Source organism: Rattus norvegicus, chromosome 8, assembly GCF_021556685.1.
Source record: "Rattus norvegicus strain SHRSP/BbbUtx chromosome 8, alternate assembly SHRSP_T2T, whole genome shotgun sequence".
NCBI lineage: Eukaryota > Metazoa > Chordata > Mammalia > Rodentia > Muridae > Rattus > Rattus norvegicus.
The window spans coordinates 70,919,516-70,947,110 of record NC_141541.1 but is presented as its reverse complement, the minus strand read 5'-3'; the positions used below and the strand labels follow the sequence as shown (position 1 = coordinate 70,947,110).

Below are 27,595 nucleotides of genomic sequence, written 5' to 3'. Positions count from 1 at the left end.
GAGACTGAAGAGATGAGGTGAATGGAGGAGACAACTCCATAGTTCAGTGCCACAGAGAGAGAGACCAGGCAGAGGAGGGGAAGGAATAAAAAGCTGTCAGATCCTGTAGGGCCTTGGGTCATCCCTTTTACCTGACAGGAACAGGAGCTAGTAAGTACTAGCACAGGAGGGCCTGCTAGACAAGCTGACAGGGGAGGGAGGATGGATTGGGAGGGACAGGGCTCAGGGCAGAGAGACCCGGGGAGGTGGGGTGACACTCAGGAGGGGTGAGGATGGCATTGGCTTGCTTAAGGTCTCAGAGGTGGGTCACTAGGAACTAGAAGCTCTTGGGGCCAAGGGAGGGAGGGGTTCTTTTTCATATTCTGGTAATGCCGGCACCATTCTTTCAGAACCCTAAGATATAGTTCAGAAGCTTGGCTTGGAAGTATGTGAAGCATGGGGTGTGCCCTGTGGCTCATCCACAGGGTCTGGGTGCTGAAGCCCAGGTGTCAGTGGCAGTCAAAGCTATTGGTGGTGGTGGGGTGGGAAGTGAAGGGGGATGGGGACAGGGCACCTGGTCTCAATATTCCTCCTCCTCCTCTTCTTTTAAGATTTATTTATTTATTTATTTATTTATTTATTTATTTATTTAATGTGAGTACACTGTCACTCACTTTAGACACACCAGAAGAGAGCATTGGATCCCATTACAGATGGCTGTGAGCCACCAGGAGATTTGAACTCAGGACCTCTGGAAGAGCAGTCAGTGCTCTTAACCACTGTTCCCTGGCCCCTCACTAGCTCTTACTAAGACAGACTGGACCCTAGTTTAGACATATTGTTAGAGGGACTCAGTCTACAAAGACACTGCAAACACTTCACTAAACACCGGCCACAGCCCTGGTGGCTCAAGTCTCTAGCCAGCCACCCAGTAAGCTTGCAGAAGACAGAACCAGTCCTCAGAAGTTCCAGCTAGATGATGAAGAAGGATGCACTCAGTGTCACAAACTGGCTTAGCTCAGGGTCTCTTGTAGTCTAGGCTGGCCTTGAACTTGCTATGTAGCGGACAGTGACCTTGAACTTCTGATCCTCTTGCCTTCTCTTCCTGAGTGCTACTACACCTAGTTTATGCTGGTTTGGAGAGGGGACCTAGGGCACTGAGCATAGCAGGCAAGCACTCTGCCAATTAAGCCACATCCCTAGCCCCTCAGGTCCCCATAAACTGGGTGTGGTGGTGCCCACCTGTAATCCCAGAATTCAGATGGTGCCCCATTCCCCCCATACGCTCAGTGACTCTCTCTGGCCCTATCTATCTTTCACCTTTACCCCACTACCTCACTCCCACACCCTGGAGACACCCAGCCAGTTCTCCCAGCTTAAAGCGGGCCTTCCCCCCAACTCCTTACCCCGCTGGCTCTGCAGCTCTGAGTTCAGATTGACCTTTAAAGTCCAGCTCAAAGCCACCTCTTGCAGGAAGTTCCCCTGCCCACTATCTAGGGTGACTCATGTCCTCCATCTCCACCTGGCATCAGGATCCTGGGGGGATCAGGTGGCATCATGGGTGACTGCATGTGAATCTGCCTCATGGGTCTCATGAGTGAGCATCAGGCACCCATTCTTTTGCGGTACAGACTTTGTAATTACTGTGTTAGGTAAGTCAGCCATTAGGAGCAGCTTCCCTCCCATGCCGGCCCAGTGACTCACATGGGAGAGAAGGGACAAGAGAGAACAGGGCCGGCTTGGTGAGAAGCTGGGAGGGGCTGAGGGAGGATGGGTGTTGTGGGGAGGGCTGGAGGAGTGTGCAGGGATGGGGTGCTATGGAGGATGCGAGGGGCTGTGGGAGTGTGAGCGAGGCAGTGCAACACAGCTGCAGACCCTACAGTCCTCTCACAGTACTGGAGAGATCAAGCAAGGGAGCACTTGGTGACTCTGAGGCTATGGGAGGGGCTTTGCTTGGGTGCCTGGGCCTCAGAAGCTCTGGGTTTCTAAGAGCTGTGATTAAGTCTTTTCCTAATGCTTACAGTCCTATGTAAATCCTGCCTGCTCTTCTAGTCCACTTAGACAGAAATGGAAGAGGCGCTCTCGAGTGGACTCTTCAGGGAGCAAGCACCCCAAATTGTTAACAGAGGACTTAGATACCCCTAGAGCTGGAAGCACTGGTACAAAGAAAGCTTTCTTTTGGAGTTACTTAGTAGCAGGCAGGGAGTCTGTTACTGAGTTGTTACTGAACAAACACGAGAGCAAGTTCAAAGCAGCTGAGTCCTTTTCTGAAAACTAGGGAGGTAAGAACCAGAGGTCACAGGGTCACAGGTTCCTTCTGGGCATCTCATGTCTGCAGGGGCCACTCAGTGCCTTCCTGTGCAGAGGGCAGGGGAACCTAGCGAAGGAGTCTTGTCCTGCTGTTACTGGCTGTGGCTCTCTGGGGACAGGAAGCAGGGGGGTGAGGGAAGGACTCAGTCATTCTCATCAGGTCTGGAGACAGGGTGGCAGAGGGGCAGGACGCACCGACACTCTGAGTGTAGTGGGCCAGCCGTTGTCCAGCATGGGGCCATGGTCAGGGTCCTCTAGGGAATATTCCACAGAGAAGGCCACTGGCTTCACGTAGTCTGCAGTGTCCTGTGGGGAGAGGAAGGCGGAGTTCAGAGAGGGGAGACTACGATTTCTTGGGCTAAGACTGCACACATAGAACTTTCACCTCTCTAAGATGGCGGACAGTAGCCTGTGGCCCTCAGGGTAAGTCCCCGTGTGGGTAACGGTTCTGTCAAGATCTGCCGGTGAGAGTGTATGCCAGTTCGGGGTCCTGAACCTTCACCACACTCCTGTTTGCCCTTCGAAGCCCAACTCTCACGACTCAGATAACTTGACCCTTCAGGAAGCCTGGCAGGCACCTTTCTCCTCCCTCCAGATCTGTGACTTCAGCTTTTCCCACGGCATTGACGCCACTTAAGTATTCTTCTCTCTCTCTCTCTCTCTCTCTCTCTCTCTCTCTCTCTCTCTCTCTCTCTCTCATATCTCTCTCTCTCTCATATATCTATATCTATGGCTGGCCCCAAACACAGCCTCCTGAGTGCTGTGATTATAGGCATGTAATACCACACCCAGCTAAAAAATCCACCTGTGTGTCTGACTTTTTTCCCAGCAAGGAATAATCTAGAAACCTCTAGGTGTAGCCCAACCATTGAGCCTTATAATGTTGAATGAATGAATAAATGAATGAATGAGTGAACATGTGATTCAGTTAGTCTTGACTATGGATGACAAGTGACCGGGGAGTTCCAAGCAGTCTAAAGGCACCCATGCTCTAGAGCTGTGGTCAACATACTTGGTATTTCTGTATGGAGTAAGCCTCTTTCTCATTCAGTGATGGGCACCAGGCCACCACCTCTCTTGGGATGCCACTAGCCCATGTGTCCACGCCTCTGCCTGCTTCATTCAGTTTTCACTCCATTCTGTTGCTCTGCCCTTTCTAGCGATGGGTGGTGGCTCCCTCTCTCCCTCATCTTCTCAGAGGGTTCTCACCTCCCTGGTTTCATCCCTTCTGGGGAGGAAGAGCTGGGAAGGCAGGTGGGCAGGATAGCCATGAAGGCTTTTATCTGGGGCCTGAGGAGGGGCACTGGCCAAGGTTAGCCATGCTACTTCCTGGCTCTCTACTGAGGGCTCAGAACAAGCCCCTGGCAACTACGGGGCTTTCACTTCTCCTACAGATCTTCCTCTGTACCCTTCCTCTGTAGGGCTTAGGACCTGACCCGCTCATGGGCTGCTGGGCTCACCAGGACGTGGAAGTTGATCCTTTGACAGTGTTCCTGACCAGAAGAGAGTAGGACAGCCCTGTTGGTGAACTGGTCTGCACCCTCATCCAGATGTGCCCGTGGCATATACCGTCTCTCATCCATGGTTGCATTGTACCTGATGCCTGGAAGAGGAGAGAGGGCAAGACCAAGCTGGGGCTTCATCCACATCTGCCGACCTGTTCAGCCTCTGGGCTGGCCTCATCCCTCACAGGTGGCTGGAAGCCAGAAGCTTCCATATGGGGAGCAAGGACTGTGTTAAGGAGGAAGGGGCTGAAGAGGATGAGATGTGAGAGGCAGGAGGGAGGACGAAAGAGGGACGTAAGCCTTGGGAGAAGGAGAGGGACCTGAGTGAGGCCAGTGTTGCTCAGCTCTGCCCACAAATGACCTCCTCAGCTCTCCCCCAACACCTTGCCTCACACTGTTGCTCTGGACCTGTAGGAGCTTCTCCTGGAGGCTTCACTCACACTAACGATGCTCCTCAGACTCTTGTCTGTATTCTGTGGCTTGAGGCCCTCAGCCCTTAGCTTACAAAAGTTTGAGAGAATGGCAGAGTGCCTTCTGTTCCCCATGCTGCCCTCTGGTGGCTGTGTCCTTGAATCCTTGTCCTGCCATAGATGGAACATGCAGGAAAAGTGCACAGCCACCAGGCTGGGATGTGCCCCCTTACGCCCCCAAACCCTTCTCGTCCTTGCTCTTGTGCCTTTATCACTGAAGAGGACACTACCTGTGGTCACTAATGCATCCATCACTTCCAGGGCTGCCTGGTTCAGGAAGTGTGTGCCTGAATCCAGTCTGAGGTAAAAGGAGAGGACCCTTCCCAAGCCCATGTCCCTGCTGGGTGGCAGCTGTGAGCCACTGTGTTCTCAGCTCCTCATTGCTGGCTCCAGATTGGTTCCGTGTCTGGCTGACTCCTGGCCTCCTCTCTGTACTCTACTGCCTGCCTTTTGCATCCCATTCAAAACACAACCAAGGGATGTTCCTCTGTTCCTGGTCTTTCCATCAGTCCTGCCCTCTTGCCCTTGCCAGGAATCCCTTGAAGGGAAAGCATCATCAGAGAATCCAGCAGACGTCAAAGGTGTCTCAGGATGTGACCTGGTACTCAGACCCCATTTTGGGAAAGCCCCAGGCTGTGAACCGGAACAATCACAAGGCCCACAGAGAGACTGGAGCTTGCTGACCGCCCAGGGAGGCTGGTTTACCGACGGTTGCTGTGTGGAAGTGGGGTGCCAGGAAGATAGGTCCGAAGCAGAGGAAGGCAGCCAGGCAGGTGGCATCCCTGCCATTGCGCTTGCAGTCCTTGTGGAAGATGTTGATCTTGGAAGGCTCAAAGTGGAGGCTGGCGTTGATCTGAACTACGGGACGCGCCCTGGAACAGAAAGGCAGGTAAGCTAGGGTAGGGCTGGAGTTCTGCCTGCCTGCCTGAGACCCTGGGGCGAAGGTACAGATCCAGATGGGAGCAGAGTCTGTAAAACCTGCCTACAGGGTGCAGTGTAATAGATGGAGCAGAGAGAGCTTGGGAAGCTACAGGAGAGGGTCAGAGAGAGAAAGGTAGGACTTAGCAGCTTCTGGGCTCTGGGACACCCTGTTCTCCTTTTCTCCAGGGTTATTCTAGTTGAGAACTACTGACTTCCCCCCATCCTTCCTAGCAGGCCCAAGATATATTTGAATCCACTAGAGAGAGAGGGGGGCTGGGAATATGGCTCAGGTCTGCGTTCTCAGAGGACCTGGATTTGGTTTCCAGAACCAACATATGTGGATGTTCACAACCACCGGTAGCTACAGTTCTAGAGGATCTGACATCCCCTTCTGGCCGTCACAGGCATCCGTATGCACAGAAGTATTGAGAGCTGGACTGACCCAAGGCTTTCTCAGAAGCCCCTGTGAAAGGACAGAAGGACCCTAGCTCCATGTGCTTGCTCAGGAGCAGACTTGGCCAGTCTGGGGCTGAGGCTAGAGCTTTGCAGGAGGTAAAGTTCAGTTCCTGGGGACTCGGGTTTCCCCCTGAAGAGACTGGAGGTTACAGTCCCCTGGCTGCTGTGTGCTGCAATGCTCTAGAGATACCCAGCATTCCCTTGTGCAGCTTTGCAATTTCATCCCGTCTATGATGGTTCTGCTGACTTTGTTCCATATCTCCCCCTGAAAATCGTATATAAAAATACTATACTTCAAAATGAGCTTTAATGGTGTGATGGCTTATATATGCTGGCCCAGGGAGCAGCGCTATTAGGAGGTGTGGCCTTGTTAGAGTAGGTGGGTCACTGTGGGTGTGGGCTTTAATACCCTTGTGTCCTAGCTGCCTGGAAGCCAGTCTTCTCCTAGCTGCCTTCTGAACAAGCTGTGGAACTCTCGGCTCCTTCAGCACCATGTCTGCCTGGATGCTGCCATACTCCCACCTTGGTGATAATGGACTGAGCCTCTGAACCTGTAAGCCAGCCCCAATTAAATGTTGTCCTTTATAAGACTTGCCTTGGTCATGGTATCTGTTCACAGCTGTAAAACCCCAATTAAGACACTCAGCAAAGACAGTCTGTGCAAGATCTCCCAATCCTAAACTTCTCTGTCTCCTTATCTTCTGATCCCCTCCCTTTTCTGGTCCTCTCTCTTGGGACCTGTTACTGAGGAGCAACCTGTTGATCCAGATCAGGACGGAACAGTTGAGCAAAGAAAAGAGAAAAGGAAGAGAAAAGGAAAAGAAACTCCATGCCGGGTACAGGGGGTGTAGCTCAGTTGGTAGAGTGCTTGCCTGGCATTCACGAAGCTCGGGGGTTGATTCCCAGCACCACATAAACAAGGTGAGGTGGTGAGACAGAGTCAGGAGTATGAGAAGCTCAAAGCCATCCTTGGCTTCACAGGGAAAGGGACAGAAAAGGAATCCCATGCAGCCCAGGTCACACTAAACTGAGAGAGACACGAACATGTTCTAAAGCTGTGTCTCGAGTTTTAATCTGCATGCACCGCTACGTCCTGCAGATCCAGATGCAGTCTGCTGGCACAGACTCTGCAAGTCTAATGAGTGCTGGAGTGAGGTCGAGTGGGAGGCACACGGAGTACAACTGAGGGGGAAGACCGGAAGCACAGCCAGGCCTTGAAAGTGTCAGTGCTGAATGACAGAGCGTTGGCTGGTTTTTTATTTTTTTTTTCCTTCACATTTTAAGTTAGTGCAGAAAACCTAAACGTTGAAATCTATCTCGGCAACCTATATTACAAAAGCTCCAATCAGCCGGGCATATGCCTTTAATCTCAGCAAAGACAGGTGGATCTCTGTGAGCTCGAGGTCAACCTGGTCTACACGGTGGGTTCCGGGCAAACCAGGACTACATTCTAAAAGCAGCGGTACACAAGGAGATTCACAGGATTTCCTCAAACACTGATATGGAACCACACAGAAGGAAATGAAATCAGAGGGGTTGGGAGAAAGAAACCCCGTATTCCATGTCCATTCTCCCACACAGGAGGAGAGGAGAATGATTCTAGGAGGGGCTCAATGCTTCCTCTAAGGAGCCTGCAAGGCATGAGTGGAACAGATGCTGCAGGAAGCAGGGCATAGGAAAAATTCTGAGTTCTGGGGACAGAGAGTGGTCTCCAGTCCTAGAACTCCACTGAGAACAGAGATTAGGACTCCAGGACTACATGGGCTGGGAGAGGTTTAGGGTTCATCAAGAGGGGAAAACCCTGAAGCAGACTTTTGAAACACTCTATTCAGTTAACACAGGAGAGCCCTCCAGTTAGGGAAAGCAGGGGAACCAACCACAAAACCACAGCGTTGCCCAGGGCGCCCACTGCTAGGTCCACAAGCCCGTCCTCATTGAGGTCCAGTTGTCCGTGGATGCTGCAGCCAAAATGCTGCAAGCCGGGAGCCAGCTCTGAGGCTGATATTCTCTGCAGGGAGAGGGGAGAAAGGGTGTGTGTACTGTGAGCCAGGTTAGCTCTAGCGGGACAGACACAATCCTGAGCTCTGAGAACCTGACAGCTGCTTGATGAGGCGCCTAGAATATCACTACCTTTAAAGTCACTGTTTTGGGTGAAAACATGTCTCAAAATATTCCCCAACAAGGTTTGATGGCTCACATTTAGAGTCCTAGTACTTTAGAGGTAGAAATTTCAGGTCACAAATTCAAGACCAGTATGATCTACACAGCAAGACCTTGCCTCAAACAAACAAACAAACAAACAAACAAAACAAAACAAAAAAACCCTCAAGGGCTTGAAGGTGTAACCGGGTGGTGTGGTGCTTACCTGGATGGTGCAAGGCCCTACCTTTGATCTTCAGCACCATAAAAAACAAAATGAAGTACTTATTGAATGCCAATGGATATTACTGGGCGGATAACAAATTCCTGGCACCTCTGATCTTGGTGTATTTATTTGACCACCTTACTAATTCTCTAGACTTGATACAACTATTTAGATCATTAACTCACAACTGTACGTACCTTCACTGGGCTCTATTAACAATTAGGCAGGGAAGTGGGTGGGGCTTGGGTCCTACCCTTTATCGGTGCACAATTATCTACTGATAGATTCTGGGAGACAGGGACTCATTGCCTTTTAGTATCCACTATTGAACCAGCAGGTTCCAATGCATAGGATCACACAGTGGCCGGGTCACACAGAGGCCCTGAATAATCTTAGAGGAGGTTCCCAAAACAAAACAGACAGACGTGTGTGTGTGTGTGTGTGTGTGTGTGTGTGTGTGTGTGTGTGTGTGTGTGTGAGAGAGAGAGAGAGAGAGAGAGAGAGAGAGAGAGAGAGAGATTTGTGTGTGCATGATCGGGGTGGACAGAGATGGTAGTGGCTCTCTGTGAGTTTGAGGTCAGCAAGGGCCATTTAAGTCAACCTTTCTTCAAACAAACAAACAACCAAAAACCCCCACAACACACACACCTTCATGCATGCACTCCCGCACGTGCATGCGTGTGCACCCACCCACCCACACACACACACACAGAGAAAGAGAGAGAGAGAGAGAGAGAGAGAGAGAGAGAGAGAAGAGAAGAGAAGAGAAGAGAAGAGAAGAGAAGAGAAGAGAAGAGAAGAGAAGAGAAGAGAAAAAGAAAGAAGGAAAGTGGAGTTGGAGGGACAGTTGGTGGTTAGAGCACTTGTCCTTTGACAGAGGACCTAGATTTGATTCCCAGCATCCACATGGCGGTTCATAGCCATCTTACAGATGACAGTCCACAGCCATCTCTAACTCCAGTTCCAGGGAATCTGAGACCTCCATGGGCACCAGGCACATGCATACATGCAGACATCACTCATACATAGAATAAGTAAATCTAAACCAAAACCAAAACCACAAAGCACTGGCCACCCTTGCAGAGGACGTAGGTATGGTTCCTGGCACCCAAACGTCAGCTCACAATGGTCTATCGCTCTAGTTCCAAGGAATCCACTGCTCTCTTCTGGCCTCCTTGGGCATTATAAACACATGCGTGCAAGCAAAACATCCATATACAGATTGCTCTCTTTAAAGAGAAAAGACATTTTAAAAAGTGTTGGTAAATTTGTGTTGTTGGATGAGACCCTGAGAAACTGAGATGTGAGGTCTCTTTGTAGTAAAAATGGACCCATGTGGGAGCTGTCCAGTCCCAGCTGGTCCTGTCGAGGTAGTGATGTTTGTGCCTGGGATTTTTATTTGAATGGATGTGGAAAAGATAAAGGTGTATATGAGGACAGGAAGGGGGGCCAGAACATACAGTGCACCCTTGGCAATATTTCCACGTGAGGCAGGACAGACAGATAGGATCCTTCCTGCAAGAAGGCGTGAAAGGAAACGGAACCACAGGAGTTCATGGGTGCTGCTCAGACACCCCTGCTTTCTGCTCTACCCAGTCTCCAGAGCCCCACCTGCACGGGCTTCTTCAGGATGTTGGTTTGGAAGCCATGGAAGATGTAGATGGCCCCTCTGTGGCTGTCCTCCAGAGGGGCCCCCACCACCACGTCATTGTAGGAATCTTGGTTGAGGTCTTGAACGGAGGCAATGCATGACCCGAACCGGGCGTTCTGGTAGCTGTGGGAATCCTTCAGAGTGCCATTAAAAACAAACCGGTTCTGTAAAACCAAAGCCAGGGAGAGACGGAGGAACTGAGTTCAGGCTCTGGTATCTTGATCCCCCAGCCTGCACCAAGTGGCGTCTCTCCATTCCCTCCCCAAGAACCCTTCCTGAGGACAGGAGCCCAGATACTAGAGCCCTGGGTAGAGCGACTCCTGCTCTTCCTGCTGGCTCCTGCAGGTTTCCTTGAGATTGACCAAGTCAGAACAGGGCTCTGATGCCCTGCAGAGCTGCCTGGACTCCCCTGGCCACAGTACCTGTCTCAGGTTGTAGACATACACCTTGCCTCTCTCTCGGCCCTCGCTGAAGTACATGGGTGCGCCCACCAGCAGGACATCTGTCACTCTGTCATTATTGATGTCCACCGAGGTGATCTCACTCCCGAAGTAGGAGCCTATCTGCGGCACACAATGGGAAAAGGATCAAGCTGGGTCCCCATTACTTAACTTTAATCATGGTTATTTATTCTCCTGAGCAGCAATATGTTATAGTGACAAAACCCAGAAATATTACAACAGCAAAAGAGGAAACTATAAAAAGTATGAAGATTAAAAATAAAAGTTACTTAAAGTCTCAACACTCAGACCCAGCCAGCAGGAATGTTTCACTGTGTTTTCCTCTACTCTGTTCTACTGTGCCTTTACATTGTCAGTTCTTATCTATGAATATATCCTTATTGTTACAATGAGACTGTTTTTCATCTTTCCTAATTATTGATATAACAATGTATCCAGAACCTTTTCTCCAGGACAATATTTTTCCTCATGAAGGCCCCATTTAAGAAATGTATTCTTTGATAATTTCAGACATGCATGTAACAAAACACAGCCCTATCCACTCTCCACTTCCAGTTCTCCCCCTCCAACTCCTCCCTCCTCCCCCAGCCCCCCTCATGCAACTCCTCTCAACATTGTATCTTCAAACAGCAGCAGGCTAGTTGCCTATGTGCATACTAGAGGCCACACCCCCAAAGAACGACTCTCCTTCATTCAGCAGCCATGGATCACTCATCAGTTGGGGGTGGGGCCCTGTGAACCCCTCCCCCACCTACACTGGAAGGCTTGATCTTACTCTGGTAACCTTAGCTGCTGTGAGTTCATGACTGCCACAGCCAACGGTGACAGATTGTGCTTTATGATGTGATTGCTGCTGATTCAGAGTGAGGTGTGGACCCTGATGGTTTTGGTTGAGCCACAATAATTGGTTCATTTTCAGGTTTCCGTGTCAAGGAGCTCACTGGCATTCCCGTTGCTGATAGTGACTGTGGCTGTCTATGCCCATCTCAGTGATTGATTGCTCTCCTCTCTGTTCTTTGGTGTAGCACTTCTTATATGGACACCACTCACCATTCATTAGTGACTGAGGACCCCTGGCTGTGCCTCCATCTCTAATATTGGCCAACATCTCATTTGCCCCCTGACTGTTCTTCCTTTAGACTTGGCTTCCAACCCTTGTTGTGGTAGCCTGGCCTCCACCCCTGGCCATATACAACCCAGTGATTGGGAGAGAGCCTAAACTCTTTAGCATAACTCTATGGGATCCCAGCCCAGCCTCTGCTCAGCAGTCCCTGGCTCCCAGCACAGAGCCTCAGAGCCTCCTCTGCCAGCCTCCTTCCCGCCCCTCATGAACCAGTTCTCTTCTCTAAAGCCCAGGCCCTGGGCTGGATCTCAGCTTCCTTCTGCATAAGCTTTCCCGTTCCTTAAATCTTTGCCCAACCCTCTCCTCCTGCAGTCACTCAGGCTTCAACAGATGTGTCACTGCTTTGTAAAAGGTTTCTCTGAGCTCCCCCACTCACTGCCTGTGATGAGTTCATCAGGGCCTGCTCCCTTCATGGCAACTTAATGAGGTAGGCCCTGGCAAACAGGATGGGCTCAATAAATGTTTATTAGAGGGAACAGCCTGTGGCAGGGCCTTTGTGAGACAAAGGTTACAGCCTTGGGTTAGCTCATGGGTACACCATGCTATTAGGAAAAAGAGTTAAAACCAGATCTTGGTACATGCTAAGCTAGTACCATACCCCCAAAGAAGGACTGAGCCTATACCTTAGCCTGGTTATTTCATTTTATACAAGTTACTTGAAACCCAAAGAATTCTGGTTGTCTGGCCAAGGTCAGAAGCCTGGTTATTGCTTGGCCAAGTCTCTCTGACAACAGAAGCCTAATGTTCTTTGTGCCATTATCTCTAGGCATACGACCATGTAGTCCTGGCTGTCCTGGTGCTTGCTATGTAGACCAGGCTGGCCTCAGACTCACAGAGGTCCACCTGCCTCTTCCTCCCAGGACTAAGGGAGTGAGCAGCCATGTTCAGCTCAGAACTCTGTTCTGCGGTTTAAAAACAATGCGAGCTTGGAATGTGGCTCAGTTGATAGAGTGCTTGCCGAGGACGCTGAAGTCCTGAGTCAGAGCCTCAGCCCCACATAAACCGGGTGTGGTGGTGTGTGCCTGTAATCCTAACATGGGAGGTGGAGGCAGGAGGGTCGGGAGCTCAAGGCAATCCTCAGCTACATAGTGAGTTTAGGGCCATCTTGGGCTACGTATGAGATCATTTTTCAAAAACAAAATAAAGCACAAAACCTTTAATAAGGAGGAAGATTAAAGACATACAGACAGAAGAAAAAGGAAATAATGAACTTGGGCTGGGGTGAGGAAGAGGGAGGGAGGGAGGGAGAGAGAGAGAGAGAGAGAGAGAGAGAGAGAGAGAGAGAGAGAGAGAGAAGAGAGGTGTCTCTACTGAGTAATTATAAGGCAGTGGGTGATTAAGTTTGAGGCTTCAACTGTGTGTGTCATAATAATCTGGAATCTACTTAGTTTTGCTGCTTCTGGCATTATGGTTTCTTGTTCTGATGTTGAAGGTGGAGCTGGGCAGGAACGAATTGTTAGTTATCAGCAAATTTCCTGCAGCTTTCGGGTCTAGCCTTTCCTCCTGAAGGAGCTGGCCTTGAGTGGGTTAGAGCAGGCTGGAGCAAATGGGAGCAGAGGGGAGCTGGGTGAGGTGGAATGGAGTGGGGCGGAGTGGGGTGGGGGGTTGGGGATGGGGTGGAGTGTGGGGTATGGGGGTTGAGGATGGGGTGGAGTGTGGGGTATGGGGGCAGGGGCAGTTGAGTGGAGCAGGGGTGATGGTGGAGTGAAGTGGAGCAGGTTGGAGTTGAGGCGGGGGAGTAGGGCAGTTTCCCAGTCTGAACATGGAGCACAGCAGTGCCCCACTGGCCTCGAAGAGGAGTGGCAGAACTGTGACCCACTGTAGGTAGTGCTCATGTTGCCATGCGAGGAGTGGGTCCTCGTGTCAGGCCATGGGCAGGAGATGCTGTAGGATGGGCTGTTCTCGCTCTAAGTAATGAGGGAAGGCATGTCGGGGACCTGGGTGGGGCTTAGCTTGGCTCCAGGGTACCAGAGGATGCTGTCAGTGAGACGATGCCAAGGCCTGGTCTAGGGGCTGCTGGGGAGTCAAGATCCTGGGTTCTTAACCTGTCCTGGTCAGGAATCTGCTGTGAGGGCTTGGAGAAGCTGTGTTGCTTCCTGGGACCAAGGCTTCCTTGGCTGCTGCAATGATTCATTCTGTTCCTGCCACCGTGCTTTTAATTGGCATCGTGATCACCTGCCACAGTCTGTCACACAGTCTGAGATCAGCCATATCCCTATTGGGGCAGTGGCAAGCGTCCCTGTGGGTCTTGCTGTGGGGTGGAGAGATGGCACAAGGCAGCTCAAGGAGGTGACTGTCCTTTCAGAATGCCCCAGGGCCAGGAGAATCCCAGGTCAGGTAGCTCTATCTATACTAATGTGGCCTGTAGCTTCTATTCCAGTGCACACAAGGCAGGGACTGACAGGGCAGGTTGGCGGGCAGGGTAGCGACAGAGATCACCCAGCACTCAAGAGGCAAGAAGTCTATAAGCTGGAGGGAAGAAATTGTCCCAGGCTCCCCCCTGATGTAGCTCAGAGCTGGGTTGGCTTTGAGGGGAGGGGACAGTGCAGGTTCTACGGCTGTTAGGGTAGTAATTGCATTTGCAGGCACCTTCAACCACAGAGAGAATTAGACGTGCGTCCACCCCCACAGGGGAATGCTTGTGGGTGTGGGACCTTTTTGCTGAGAGGGAAAAGCCCCTCTATCCAGTCCACCTAGGTCAGACCCTGACCCTTGCCCACAGCCTGCCCCCTGCAGCCTGCCGTCCATTACCTGCTCGCCCCGAAGAGCCTGGTGGATGGTGAGGCTCCGGTTGGTGTGTATACTGAACAGAATGACCTTGCCAGTATGGTTGAACCTGGGGGCTCCAGCCACATACACGCGCCCCTGCTTGGAGGACACAACCGATGTCACCGTGTACCCTGCAGAAGGAGGAAACAGGCTGGTCTCTGGTGCTAGGTGCTCAGTAGGCCTTGCTGGGTTTTGTCATGGAGCTCAGTCAGTCAGGCCTGAGGCGGAGCATTGAGTTCTGCTTCTCTTGTGCACGTGGATTAATAAAAGAGTCTGGAGATCTAGCTCAGTGGAGAGCATGTGGTTGGCTTATGCAAACAGAGCCCTGTACTTGATCCCCAGCGCTAAAAAAAAAAACAAGACAAAACCAAACCAAACCAAACCAAACTAAAACAAAGCAACAAAAAACCCACAACAATAGCAAACACAAAACAAAGCCCGGAGTTATTTAATAAAAGGGAGAGTAGGTGTCGACCAGACTTGCACTTCGTACTAGGGGAGGCAGATCCAGTCTGATGTAGCTCTGGCCTGGACCTGAAGCTTTAAGGACCCTGACAACTGACAGAGAGTCTAGAAGCTTCCATATGCTACGGAGATACGGAGAACTCATTTATTCTATGTGTTTAGAAGCTGGCATGGGGCATGGAGCACAGCTAGGGGGAAGCCAGCCTTGTAGCTAGGTCTGGGATTGCCAACAGACACAGATGGGCCCTTCGATCCAGGGCCCCTCTCACCTTCTGTCACCAGGGCCTCACCTAGGTATGCGGCGTGGTTCTTCAACTCCTCCGGGAACTCCTTAAGGTAGGACTCTCGGAGAGGAATCACCTTTCCTGCACTTGTCTCCTTCAGCACTGCCCCGTTCCAGTCATAGGCTCCCACAGCTCCCAGCAGGACCCCATCCTGGCACCAGGGGAGAACACAGCATCAGACCCAGTTTCTAGGGACTGCTTGACGAGGGGACCCCAGGTCTTGCAACTTCTGAGGTCCCACCAGCCACCTGGGGTATCTTTACCAGGGGTGGTAACAGAGAAACCCAACTTCCAACTATGGCTCTTGGCTTCTAACCAAGCCTCAGAGACCGTTGCGCCCCATTGAAACCTAAGCCCAAAATGGGTCAAGCTGATCACAAGGGAGTGAATTTAAAAAGAGAAAAAGGAGGGCTGGAGAGATGGCTCATTGGTTAAGAGCACCAATTATTCTTCCAGAGGTACTGAATTCAATTCCCAGAAACCACATGGTGGCTCACAATCATTGTAATGGGATCTGATGCCCTCTTCTGGTGTGTCTGAAGACAGCTACAGTACACTCATATGCATAAAAAAATAAAAATCTTAAAAAAGAGAGAGAAAAAGGAACATTCTAGAAAGAAACTCCAAGCCCAGGGCAAACCCTTCCACATTTCTTTCAGCTTTTAGACGGCTCAGATCTCCTGTTACCTACCCACCCCCGCATGACTTCAAGCCTTGCTGTACACAGGTGACCCTCTTTAGAGCAGCTGCACAAAGTGCCTTGGGTCTGAGAGAGGGCAGAGTTTCGCTTCCTAGGAACTGGGAGCTGTTTGGTAGCGCTCAAGCAGAGTGAATTGGGCTGGGCTGGGTAGATGAGCCAGGGCCGTGGAGTCTGTTTCTTCACTGCTTGGAGGATGCCTCTTGCCTACCCTGGGCTGTAGGAATTGCATGCTGCCATGCCTGTGTGTGAAGGCGGGAAGTGTCTATATTCTTGAATATCTTATCATTTCCTCAGAAATGGGTCCCTGTACCCTCCCCACCCCTAGTGTGAATGACCCACATGACCAGTGGGTACAGGAAGGCAAAGAGCAAGCTCTGAATGGGGGAGTAGGGCCTGGCCAGCAGTGCAGGAGGAGGTCGGTGAGAACAGCAGCCCTCTGCTTCCCTCCTGGGAGATCCAGGGCGAAGGTGGCTTATTCCTTAGTATATTAGCTTTGGCTTTAACTTTCTTTTACTAAACGGTTTTCTTGTTGTTTAAGGGTCCGGGAAGATAGCTCAGGCAGGAAAGCGATTGCTTTGCAACCACAAGGACCTGTATTCAGGCCTCAGAACTCTTGATGACCGGCATGGAGGCATGTGCCAGACACTCGGTGCTGGGGAGGGAGAAACAGCTGGTCCCCACTTGCTGACCAGCCAGTCTAGCCTACTTGGTGAGCTCCAGGTTAGTGTCAGACTATCTCAAAAACAAAAACAAACAAAAAACAAAAAAACAAAAAAAAAAAAAAACCCAACCCAAACACTCAGGGTCGGTCTCTGGCTCCAGTGTACATGGGATGTGGCGTAATTGGTAGAGTAGCTGCCGACACCACACACAAAGCCCTGGGTTCCATCCCCAGTACTGCATAAACTGGGCATATTGGTGTACAACTATAATCCCAGCACTTGTGGGGTGAAAGCAGAGGGATCTAAAATCAGAGTTATCCTTGGCTACCTAGTGACTTTGAGGCTAGCCCAGGCTCTATGAGATCCCCCCGCCGCCCTCCCCGTGTGGGTGTAGAATCTCGGGCCTGACCTGAGCTTAGCAAGTGATCTGCCAGCAGCAGCAGCTTTGCTAGCAGCAGCCGCTTTGGTGTTTGCAGCACAGGAAGGTAAGGTTCCCACCCTCACCCCCCTCCCCCACCCTCCATTAGCTCAGCTGGCTGGATTCACAGTTCCCCTGCATTTTAAAAAGGCAAGTTGATCTTATCCAACAGTTGCAAAGTTCTCTGAAGGGAGAACTTTCCTTGTAGGATGCTTTGGCAACTGTAAATAAACCGTCCCTGGGAGAGCCTGATGCTCTGTCCTGTTCAAGGGCCGGCTTTCTAATTAGCTCCCCGCGCCACTCGGCTGGGAAGCCCAGTGGGCCGGGCTAAGACTGCGGTCCAGAACTCAAATTCCTGTTCTTTACCACCCCTGCCAACATCCCTCGGTTTTGGAGTATTCTTCTTCTTGTGGCATACTTTCTCAGCCAGCCCCATGGGAGAGCCCGCAGGGCCCTGTGAGGGGCCAGACTGATCCTTATCCGCACAGGTTCAGAGAGAGGCAGCAGCTTTCCAAAGTTTCTCAGCAAGTCAGAGGCAGGCTGGGTCTTTGGTCAGAGGGTGGATGGGGCAGAGAGGAAAATGCCCTCTGGTTCCCCAAAGCTCCCACTTCTGGTTTCCCACCAATGGGAGGAGGGTGTTCCTTTCTTCCTGTCAGCTTGCTGAGGCCAAGCGGCTGCACACTCAACTTTGTGGCTTCTGGTGAGGCTTTTGAAGAGGTGCTTGTGGCGGTTCATGGACCTCTGGTGTGCTGGGAAAGGCCAGCTCCACCAGGCACCTGGCCCTGCTGGGAGGGCACTCTCCGCCCTCCCTGAGTTGAGTTTGAGGACTGCATTGGACTTCAGGAGCAAGTAGCAAGAGCCATTGCACCCTGGCTACAGATAGCTTTGTGTCCTCAGTGAGCGACCTTTCTCCAAAGTGGCCCTGTTGGGGACAGGTGTACTAGGGAGTGTGTACATGAAGGCCATCCAAACACATTTCCCTGTGTCACAGTCTTTTCCCAGATGAGCCCCCTCCCTGACCCTCTGCCCCTGGTTCTGGGGGAAAAAATAAACCCAGAAGATTCATGGAGAAAAGCCCAGCCCTTTGGTGGGGGAGGGCAGATGTGTGGCCCAGCTGTGAAATGATGGTGAATCATCTGGGAAGACTAGCATCTGGCGTCCAATGTTTCTTATACATAAGTACACTGTCACTGTCTTCAGACACACCAGAATAGGGCATCGGATCTCTTTACAGATGGCTGTGAGCCACCATGTGGTTGCTGGGAATTGAACTCAGGACCTCTGGAAGAGCAGTCGGGTGCTCTTAACCGCTGAGCCATGTGTCCCATGTTTCTTCATGGGCCTGTCTGTGTTTCCTGATTTATGGGCTCCCAGAGACCCTAGAATTATGGGCTTCCATGACACGGGACCCGAGCTTTCATGACACAGCCTGGGGTGCCTCTACCTGGATGGCCTTAACTGTAGGGACCATTCCAGAGAATGTCTGGAACCCTGGCTTCTGACTGGGGTGGTTCTGTCCCACAGGCGATGCCTGGCAATATCTGGAGACATTTTTAGCCACATTAGTTCAGGGTGGGGGAGGGTGTACTGCAGAGGTCAAAATGGTGTTGCTTTCATGGAACCTTGATTAGGAAGAGATCTCTAGGACCCCACTCCCACTCCCACATAAGGCAGCATCACTGGTTTATAATTTCCTCCATCTTCCTTCAAGGCCTTGGAGCCTTAGACTTGAGTCTGTTCTCTATTTGGAGGTGGAGATCCCGCCTAGGAGTTTCCTGGCATAGTCATGCAACTCGGCTCCCTAGTTGTCATGGAGTCCACCATTCGTTAGAGCCACTGAAACTCCTGGTGGGTGATCTCTGCATCCATTTCCAAACCCCAGTGAAACCATCAAAGTTGGACCATGAATCCGTAGTTAGCCTTCCTGGTAGCCATTTTTTTTTTTTTTTTTTGGAATGTTGTTTCTACTTTCTGCAAACTAGAGTTTCTGGCTATCTGGTTTTCCCCCCCTGTGGCCTTAATCTTCTGTCCTTGACCTGGGACAGTGGAACTCTATGAATGCCCAGTGATGTCTGGGGATTTGTCAGTGCCGTGGGCTTGGCTCCTGTTTATTATTTCATTGCTTTCAGCTCAGACTCTGGTTTCCAGAGTGAAGCAGGTGAGATTGGGGGTCTTCTTCTGCTCTCACAATACTCTGTGGGGCTGGGGGACCTTTCTTTTGAACAGAACTAAACAGGCCAGGGAGCTTTGGGTTTCCCTACCACATTTTCAGATGGTAGCTTTGGGAGGTCATTTGTGCCCACCTCTGGAGGAGGAGTCAGGATATGGTTGATTGATAACTTGACAGATCTGGAATCATCTCAAAGACAAACCTCTGGGCATATCTGTGAGGGGGTGTCTAGATTGAGTTAACTGAACTGAGAAGGCACACCCTAAATCATTCTGTGGGCTCCGGGCCAGCACTGAATACAGAGGAGGAAGCAGGCTGGGCATAGCATCCATTCTTGGCTTCCTGACTCTGGAAGTAGTGTGGCTAGCTGTCTCTAGCTCCTGCCACTGTGCCTTCCCTGCAACGATGGGCTGCATTTCTGAAGTGTGAGCACAGATAAGTCCTTCTGCCCTCCCCCTCATCCTTCCCCCTCCCTCTCTTCCTCCCCCTCTAAGTTCCTTTTGTCAGGTATTTTGCTGTAGCAATAAGTCCAACTATGACTCTGAGCTTTCCCATAAACAGACCCACTGTGGTGCAGGATTCAGACCCAAGCTTTTCAAAGGCTGGGCACACTGCCTTGATGCCCACAGCAGCCTGGCTGACCCTAAAGACCTGGTGCCATGGTCTCTATAGCAACCTGGATGCCTCTGACAACAGAGGCACTGGGTTCTTAGGACAGGACAGTTGCTGTCAACCATGACACCGGTGGCCTGGCTCTGGAAAACCATGGACTTTAAAACAGAAACCCGATGGCTGGGCCTTGTAGCCCACCACTGAGCCGCTCCTTTACTTGGAAGGTCTCTCCGTCTGTTTGTTTGCTGTCTGAAGCATACCTGGAGGAACACGCCCTGACACAGATGCTTTGAGTTGGCACGCTTCCCTACATGCAACTCCCAGGCTTACTTGTCCATTTATTAAATTTTTCCAGAAACACTGACTCTGTCTCTCTGTGGAGGTTCAGCCTCCCTTTCAGTCAAGTCTTAGGTGAACATGGGCCCTGACGCTACATACTGTTATTGACACCCGTAGCCTTTACTTTGGGGCACTGCTGTGGTCCAATGCAGAGTCTGAACAGAGATGGACTTTTCAAGCCACCCGCTAAAGCTAGAACCTGTAGATACCTCCCCCACACAGACGTAAGCTCTGCCCCAGCTAGCACAGGTCACCTGAGGCCATCAAGCACTTGCTGTTGGTTTTGTCATTTGACCTGGGTTTTGCATAGAATTCTCTGGACTGAATGAGACTTTGGGCCCTGGGAGGGACCTCCACTCCATGCTCTGCTTCTTGCCAGGGGGTTGGTGGGTGTTTAACATGTGCAGTGAGTGGGCTTCTGAAGCAGGCAGGAGACAATAGAAAGAAGTCAAAGACCTTAACTTCCCCATCCCAGTCCTTAGAAGATTCTAGGAGGCAAAGAGACATCAAGACAGAGACAAGAAAACCATAGGGGGTGGGATGGCAGCTAGACCAGGACAAATAAGAAAAGAGAGAGGGATGGATGAGCAGGAGAGGGAGAGGGTTCTGTACCTCTACCACATGCGAGGAAAAGCCGGTCTGCGACATCTCCAGACCAAAAGAGGTTTCATTCTTGTTGGTGCCTAAAACACGAATGAGAAGATGTCAGCTCTTAGCCATGGGTCCTGTTTCCTGGGGTACCTTAGGAACTGAGTTCTTTTCTGAGAGGAACCCTGAGGCAAGGCCTACTCTGCCTTACCATCTCCCTGTTACTGCATGTTAACAATGACTATTGAAGTGTGTGTGCATGCTTGTGTGTGTGCCTGTGTATGTGTGAATGCTTCTGCATGTGTGTGCTCCTATGTGTTTGTGTATCTGCAGAGTTACTCAGTTCTGCAAAAAGCCTGGGATAAACCATGTAGCAGAACATGTGCTTACAAATGATGTTAATATGCATGTAGAGTGGGGTAGGGCACACCAAACAAAAACATGTGAAGTGCATGTGTGTTTAGAGAAAGAAGTGTTACTCCAGCTGCTCATTTCCATTGGCCACAGGATTTGGTTGCTGGTTTCTGAGGCTGGTCACTACTGTGGACTCACACAAGAAAGGTCACCTGTGCTGAAAGCCCACTGCACAGAGGGGTCCTTGAACAAGCAAGCCATCACGACCACATTCTCATCACTGAAAGGGACCATTCACAGGAGGGCCTACTGGTTTGACTAGCTAAGTTCTAGGGTTGAGTCAAGGCTCAAGCCCAAGCTTGGGAGGCCATTGTGATCTCTGCACATGTCTGTTGAGTGCCATTTCTACACACTGCAGACCTTTCAAGCTCTGGGATGCTCAAAGCCTCTTATTTCTTTCCATAACTTCCACAGATGCTGAGAATTCTGTATGAGAACAGTTTGTCACAGAACCCCATGTGAGAATGGTATATCTCAGAAATATGCAGCAAGAACGAGGTCTCAGCAAACGGGATTCTTTGCGGGACCGCCCCAGAGGCTGCTCTACTCGGGGATTAAATCATGCTCTTGTTTTATTTGAGACAGAGCTTCATATAGCCCAGGCTCACCATGTAGCCAAGGATGGCCTTATTCAGCAACTCCTGCCATTACAGGCAAGCACTCCTTGCTTGGTTTATGCAATGCTGGTGCTTGAAACCAGGGCTTTATGTATGTTAGGTAAGTAATCTTCTAATTGAGCCACATCACAAGGCTCAACTACAGTTTTGAGGGATAGTAGGGTCTGTGTCAGGAAATGGAGCCTGACTGGGTTCAAACTGAGGCTGACACATAAAATATAGACTGCTCAGTGGAATCTGAACTTAGGGAAACAGTGCGCAATTGTTGAGTATAAGTCTGTCATAAACACTTATATTATATGTCGGCTAAGTTTGGCAACCCTAATTCAATGCCCCCACCCCGTATTGTGCTCAGCAGTCAGTCTCAGAGAACCCAGTTCAGTCAGATCCAACAGAGTAGTCCCCTCTAGTGGACAATTTGGGTAAAGCAACGGTTTCTGCTAAGCTATTGGTGCTCGGTGAAATTATAGTCCTTGGACTGAAGTATAAATTTATAAGTCGTTCACCTTCCAAGCTGAAGATCCTGTCCCCAAGGGCATCAACAATGTCCTTCAAGGCCGCCTCATCCGTGACATTGAAGAAATGCTTGTCGTCAGGGTCACTGGCGATGTATTTGATTTCGTTTAGAAAAGTCTCTGGATTGATCCCCCTGCGGTTGTAGTAGCCCAAGACCTGCCAGGGAACAGGGCAGGGACGACAAAACGGAATATAGTACTGACTTCTCCACACACCCACAGAGCCCGACCCCAAAGACTCCGAGGTGGACTGCAGACATGAGCCTTTCTTAAGGCGCCACTGGCATTTTGAAAAAGATATTCTTTGGAGGTAGCAATAAGACCCCTGTGGTTAGTTAGGGTTCTGGAGTCTGGGAGGATTGGGGTACTTCCTATTTTTTGAAACTCCCTGGAAAAAGAAGAAAAATCCACTCCACAGCCTGCTCAACCTGTTCTTCGAAAGAGGACGCAGCTTGAGCCTTTGTAAGGGAGACGGGCTTCCTAGAATCCCAGCGTGTGCTGTTTGTGTGTGTGGGTGGGTGAGGCCAGAATCTCCGAGCGTAGTCGGCATCCCTGCGCAGCGGCAGGACTTACGGCCACAGCGTATCTGGTCACGTTGTCCTTCTCGCTTTGCCGGATCACCTTCTCCAGGTCTGGGCTGTCGTGGGATTCCCCGTCCGTGATGACAATCATTACTTTCTTGGCCCCTTTCCTTCCGCCCTTCTGGAAAGCCTCTGAGCTGGAACCAGACGCAGATGTGGGTCACCCTGGTGTCCTTCCTCTAAGGGGCAGCCACCGAAGCCACAACTGAATCCCCATGGGCACCTCAACAGCTTAGGGGCTTCCACCAGTTGCTCAGCTGGGTCTTGGATGTACAATGTTTTTGTGTGAGAGTGAACATTTGCATGTAGAAGCTAGAGGGATGGCTGGGCATCTATATCATTCTCCCATCTTATCTTTGCGAGACAGGGTCTCTTGTTGAACATAGAGCTCACAGATTCGCCAAGACCTAGCCTGTCAGTAGCTGCTAGAATCTGCCTGTCTTCCCTTCCCAAGCACTGGGACTACAGATATGCAGCCAGTCCTCTGTGGGCACTGAAGATCTCAACTCGGGTCCTCATGCTTGTGTGGTAAACACTTTACCAACTGAGCCATTCCTCCTGGCTCCGGATCTGCTGTTTAAAAAGTATAAGCCCTCTTTGAGTCACAGACCTTTTGTTTTGGTAGGCAGAGTGATGGGGAGGAGAGGGAATCACGGGTGGGCAACCCTGAGTGGGATAAGTCAGTGGCTAGAAACCTGGCTGCACAAACACGTTAGAATCTCTTGGGAGGTTTAAGCATTTTTTGATGCTTGTGCCCCATCTAGACCCATGAGATCAGACACTTGGTATGGCCTGGGGACCAACTTCTCTCCTTCCTTCCTTCCTTCCTTCCTTCCTTCCTTCCTTCCTTCCTTCCTCTTCCTCCCTTTTCCTTCCCTTTTTCTTTCTACGTTTCCATGTGTAATGTTATACATAATGTGTTCATATGTGTGTGTATGAGTGTCTGTGTGTGTCTGTGTGTACACCAGAGTTCAATATCGGGTGTTATTTTGGTTCATTCTACAAGCTATACACAGAGGCAGGGTCCAGAGGCAGGGTCTTTGGCTTGTCTATCCATCTTGCTCTAGGGAGCCCTCGTCTCTGACTCCCATTGGGATTACAGGCAGCAGCCATGTCCACTTGGCATTTACATGGGTGCTGAAGCTCTGAATTCTGGTCTCGTGCTTGCCCAGCTGAGCATCGCCCTGTGCTGGCATTGACATTCTTAACAGTGTACGGGATGTTCAGGGTCACACAACTCTTCCCTAAGGCAGGTTGACTGCCTGGGGAGTTAACATCCTAACCTCTGGCCCACAGCGCATGTGCGATGTTACTGCATAAACTTCTGACTCCCCACCAGCATCCTTCCTCTCTATTTGTGGAAATACTAAACATCAAATTCACAGAAGATATTTCTCTGGTTTTCTTTTTAAATCTCTTGTCAGCCCAGGCAGCCTGGCCAAGAGGTTCTTAACCTGATGATCCAGTGTCAAAGAATGAGAAACTGGCTCTCGGTGCATCTATGGCATTTTAGACTGAGAGGTTCAGGCATGTCTCTGAGAGTCTGGTCTCGCAGGTAGACTTTTACAATAACGATTTAAAACTGAATGTCACATCAGACACCAGTAATTCCTATGGTTCTGGTGATCAGTGAGGCAGGAAAGATGACCCACTGACTTAAGTTTTACAGTAGCAAGTCCCAGGACCAGAAGGCCTAGGACACAGAGCGGCTCTTTGTGTGCTGGCCAGCTACTGGCTGATGCATATGGCTCGAGAGTCACACCTCCTGGACTGAGTGAGTTCATCTTCTTCAGTCTGTCAGGAGGAAGCTGTGAAGAGCAAAAGCCACCTGACACTCTCAGCAGCTCTAACATATTCTGGGTGTGATGGCTCAGAAAAACCTAATAATTTTAGTATGAGTCATGGAGGGGCCACAGGAGGACACATAGCATGGCTAGAGTTTGGGTTGAAGTTCACTCTCATGGAGGAAGAAATCAGTTATCTGGACATTCTAGATCTTTCCCTGCCTCCACTGAAGGGTTAGATCTGGGAAGAAAACTCCATGCAAAAACGTATGGCACCAGGGACCAGCAAGGCACATGCCACCAATCCAGGCAACTTGTGTCTAAGCCCTGGGGCTGACATGGTTGGTGGAAGGAGACAAAGAGAAGGGACTCCCGCAAGTTGTCCTCTGGTCTCCACATGCACACTGTGGCACAAGTGTTCAGACATGTGCACGCACACACACACACTAAATAAATAAAAGTAATAAGAAACAGTCTGGTGCAGGGCAACATTTCACTGCGTATGGAGCCAAGATAAACCCAGAAACATGTTTCCACATGGTGACTAGCGTGTGCCACTCTCTGAGTCTGTCACAGTGGGGTTTAAATTGTGATTTTGTGTTATGTAAAGGGACTTGGGTTTTCTCCTTTGTAAATTAGATTACAAATTCTTCGAGAAGAATTTTGCACTTGCAGCTGGTGGCACCATTCTAGAGAGCAGACATCATGGAAATTTAGCCCATTTCCTGCCCAAACCAGCACTGGCTAAATTTTTCTTAGGGAAGTCCTGGAACTAACTAGCCCTCCTTCCTCCCTCCCTTCCTTCCCTCCTTCCTTCCTTCCTTCCTCCCTTCCTTCCCTCCTTCCTTCCTCCCTTCCTTCCTTTCTTCTCTTCTTTTTAAAAAAATATTTCTTTATTTTTTATTTATGTGTATGTTTGTTTGTCTGCATGTAGATGTATGCACCATGTATGTGCCTGGTGTTTGAGGTTATCAGAAGAGGGTATCAGATCCCCTGGAACTGGAGTTACAGATGGTTGTGAGCCACCACATGGGTTCTAGGAACCAAGCCTAGGTCTTCTGCAAGAGTGACAAGTGCTCTTAACTGCTCAGCTGTATTTTTATCCCAGCGTGTAGGTCTTGACAGAGAGAGGTAACAGGTTCTTGGTGGTCCCCTGTCACCTCTGTGACTGTTTACTCCCCTTGGTACACACTGGGCCCCTTGCTGATTTCTAGAAGGTGCTAGGCTTATACTGAGCCTCAGGGCTGCCTACTGAACCCATGATGCTCCCTTGCAGTCCCCTGGTTGGTCAGCATCTTCAGCTCAGCTCAAGGTCACTCTCAGTGGGGGCAACCTTGCCCCCCATATTAACAGGCCTCCCTGGAGGAGGTCATGCCTCTCAAATTTGACTTAACACTGAGAGCCCCCGGCTGGTTGGAGGCCACCAAGGTCAGGGACCATAGATTGCTATCTTTGTAACCCCTTGAATCTGCAGCTTAGATCTTGACCTTGAAGTAGTTCCACAGGGGGAAAAAACCAAACAAAGACAAAGACAAAAACACAAAACAAAACCAAGTGAACAACCACAGAACAAATTGGAGATAACGGAGCGAGGAGAGAATACTGCTCCCCTTAAGATGCTGGCGAGTGTCTGGTAGCACAAACCTACAATTGCAGCCACAGGAGCTTGAGTCTAGCCTGGGCTGTGTAGCAAGACCTTGTCTCAAGAAAAAGCAATTAAGACTGGAAAAACAGTTCAGCTGCAGAACACATATCTAGAACAATAAGGTCATGGTTCCATCCAAGTTCTGCAAATCAATCCACACATCCCTCAATCAAAGCATTAGCTATAATTTGGGACCAAAACATGGCAGGTTCCAACGTTAGGAAAGCATCGCTGGAGGTAGAGATTGCAATCCCAGTAGTGCTCCTGGGCCCCGAGATGCTCAAACTGCCCTGTGAGTCATGTCACATCACGGACTTGAGGTTGGACGGCTGCAAAATGAACCCAAATCAGTGAGTGACCTTTATCCCCACATGAGTCACTTAGCTTCCAAAAGGGAAAGTGACAGCTCTGTGGTCACTGGCTTCCATCATTCCAATCAGAAAAGACTGTGCAAGTCTCAGTATTCAATCTAGTGATGGCCAAAGAGGAAGAGTAGAGAGCCATCACTGAGGGAAGGAAGTGTTATTCACAAACAGAAGCTCCGGAGCTGTGTGGTGACGTCATCGGGAGTCCCGCTGAGGCTGGAAAAGTCGTGATCTGACCACATGAACTCCTGCTCCATCTAAACGGGCCCCACACTGTGGGCTTCTGCCAAACACATCACCAACTCTGAAGAGGTGGGACCGTAAGGCAATGAGGCTGTGGCCTCAATGACTGTAGTGGAAGTCATACTAATGGCTGTACAATCGAAACATATAAAATAGAAGTGATTCTCATGTTGTCAAGGTAGGTGCTTAGGCCTTGGACGGTGAGACCTTTAATACTGGCTGGCTGATTACATGGGATGTGGGACGGGAGGGGGGTAATCACAGGGTTTTCAGCAGTGACATCACTAGAATAAGCTTCTGAATCCCCATGTGAAGGTTTGGAGGTAACATGTAGCTGGGTGAGTGCTTTCTGGTGTAAGTCCTAAGGAACGAGTCTCTTTACCACCTCAGAAGTTAGATTGTCTGTCACATGCCACCAATGACACATAACAAATAGACAGATTCTGCACTCAGAACCAACATGCTTTTCTTATATCCTCTTCCCTCCCTCCCTTCCTTCCTTAGCTGCTCAGGGGCTCAGGATTGAAGTCGGCTTCACCCATCCATATTAGGCAAACACTGTCCCACTGATCCTGGTGTTATAGGCTTACACTACCAAATCCAGTGAGTGCCGTGCTGGGGATTGAACCTAGAGCTTCATTTATGCTGAGCAAGCCCTTTCCACCTGAGCTACATCCCCAAGCCCTCATACTTTCTGTAGACTATAGACTATGACAGAATGTGTTTTCCAAAGTTGACTGCATGCCACCTTACTCCCCAACGGCCTTTCTTCCATTTGACCCAGCCAGTCCTCCATCAAGGAGAATCATACCTTTGTTTAGGACCTGGATCTTGATAACTTGCTTTGGTAATGGAACATTTTGGAAGTCACACTCAGGAACCTCTTGGCTAGGTCATAGGCACTCTCCTAGCTTCTGCTGAGGGTCTTGGGAACTCCCCAGTACCATGATATAGTACCAAGTAGGCAAAGGAGTTAGCTTTGAAGTAACTGAGGAAGACAGCAGCTAGATTTGGGCAGCAGTATTTGTAGATGATCAGAGCACCCCTTTATGTTCAAACATGTGTATAGCTGCAGTTAGGTTGGTCCTGATATGTCAGAGGCTAACATTCAGGTCATTGGTCCACACATGTGTACCTATTATAATATCACTTGCATTGTGGTTTTGAAGCCCATCTTACTGTT

General features: G+C 50.2%; 1 protein-coding gene and 1 long non-coding RNA gene across 3 annotated transcripts in view; one reads left to right on the top strand and one right to left on the bottom strand.

Moving 5' to 3' along the window:
- Positions 1–27,595, bottom strand: part of Itga11 (integrin subunit alpha 11) — a 110,201-nt gene that overhangs the window by 22,214 nt on the left and 60,392 nt on the right. For both annotated transcript variants that reach the window (XR_015626629.1, NM_001413793.1), the window contains 11 exon segments: positions 22,368–22,512; positions 21,786–21,951; positions 20,273–20,343; positions 14,766–14,910; positions 13,993–14,141; positions 10,080–10,220; positions 9,618–9,821; positions 7,519–7,649; positions 4,970–5,136; positions 3,750–3,892; positions 2,485–2,595 (listed from right to left, as the gene is read on the bottom strand). Coding sequence is in view for 1 of the 2 variants with exons in the window: in NM_001413793.1 (NP_001400722.1) it covers positions 2,485–2,595; positions 3,750–3,892; positions 4,970–5,136; positions 7,519–7,649; positions 9,618–9,821; positions 10,080–10,220; positions 13,993–14,141; positions 14,766–14,910; positions 20,273–20,343; positions 21,786–21,951; positions 22,368–22,512 (1,573 nt within the window). In the remaining variant the exon portion in view is untranslated.
- LOC120094183 (uncharacterized) lies at positions 3,887–5,137 on the top strand. Its single transcript, XR_015627767.1, has 2 exons — positions 3,887–3,981; positions 4,797–5,137. It is a non-coding gene; the product is annotated as an uncharacterized LOC120094183 (long non-coding RNA).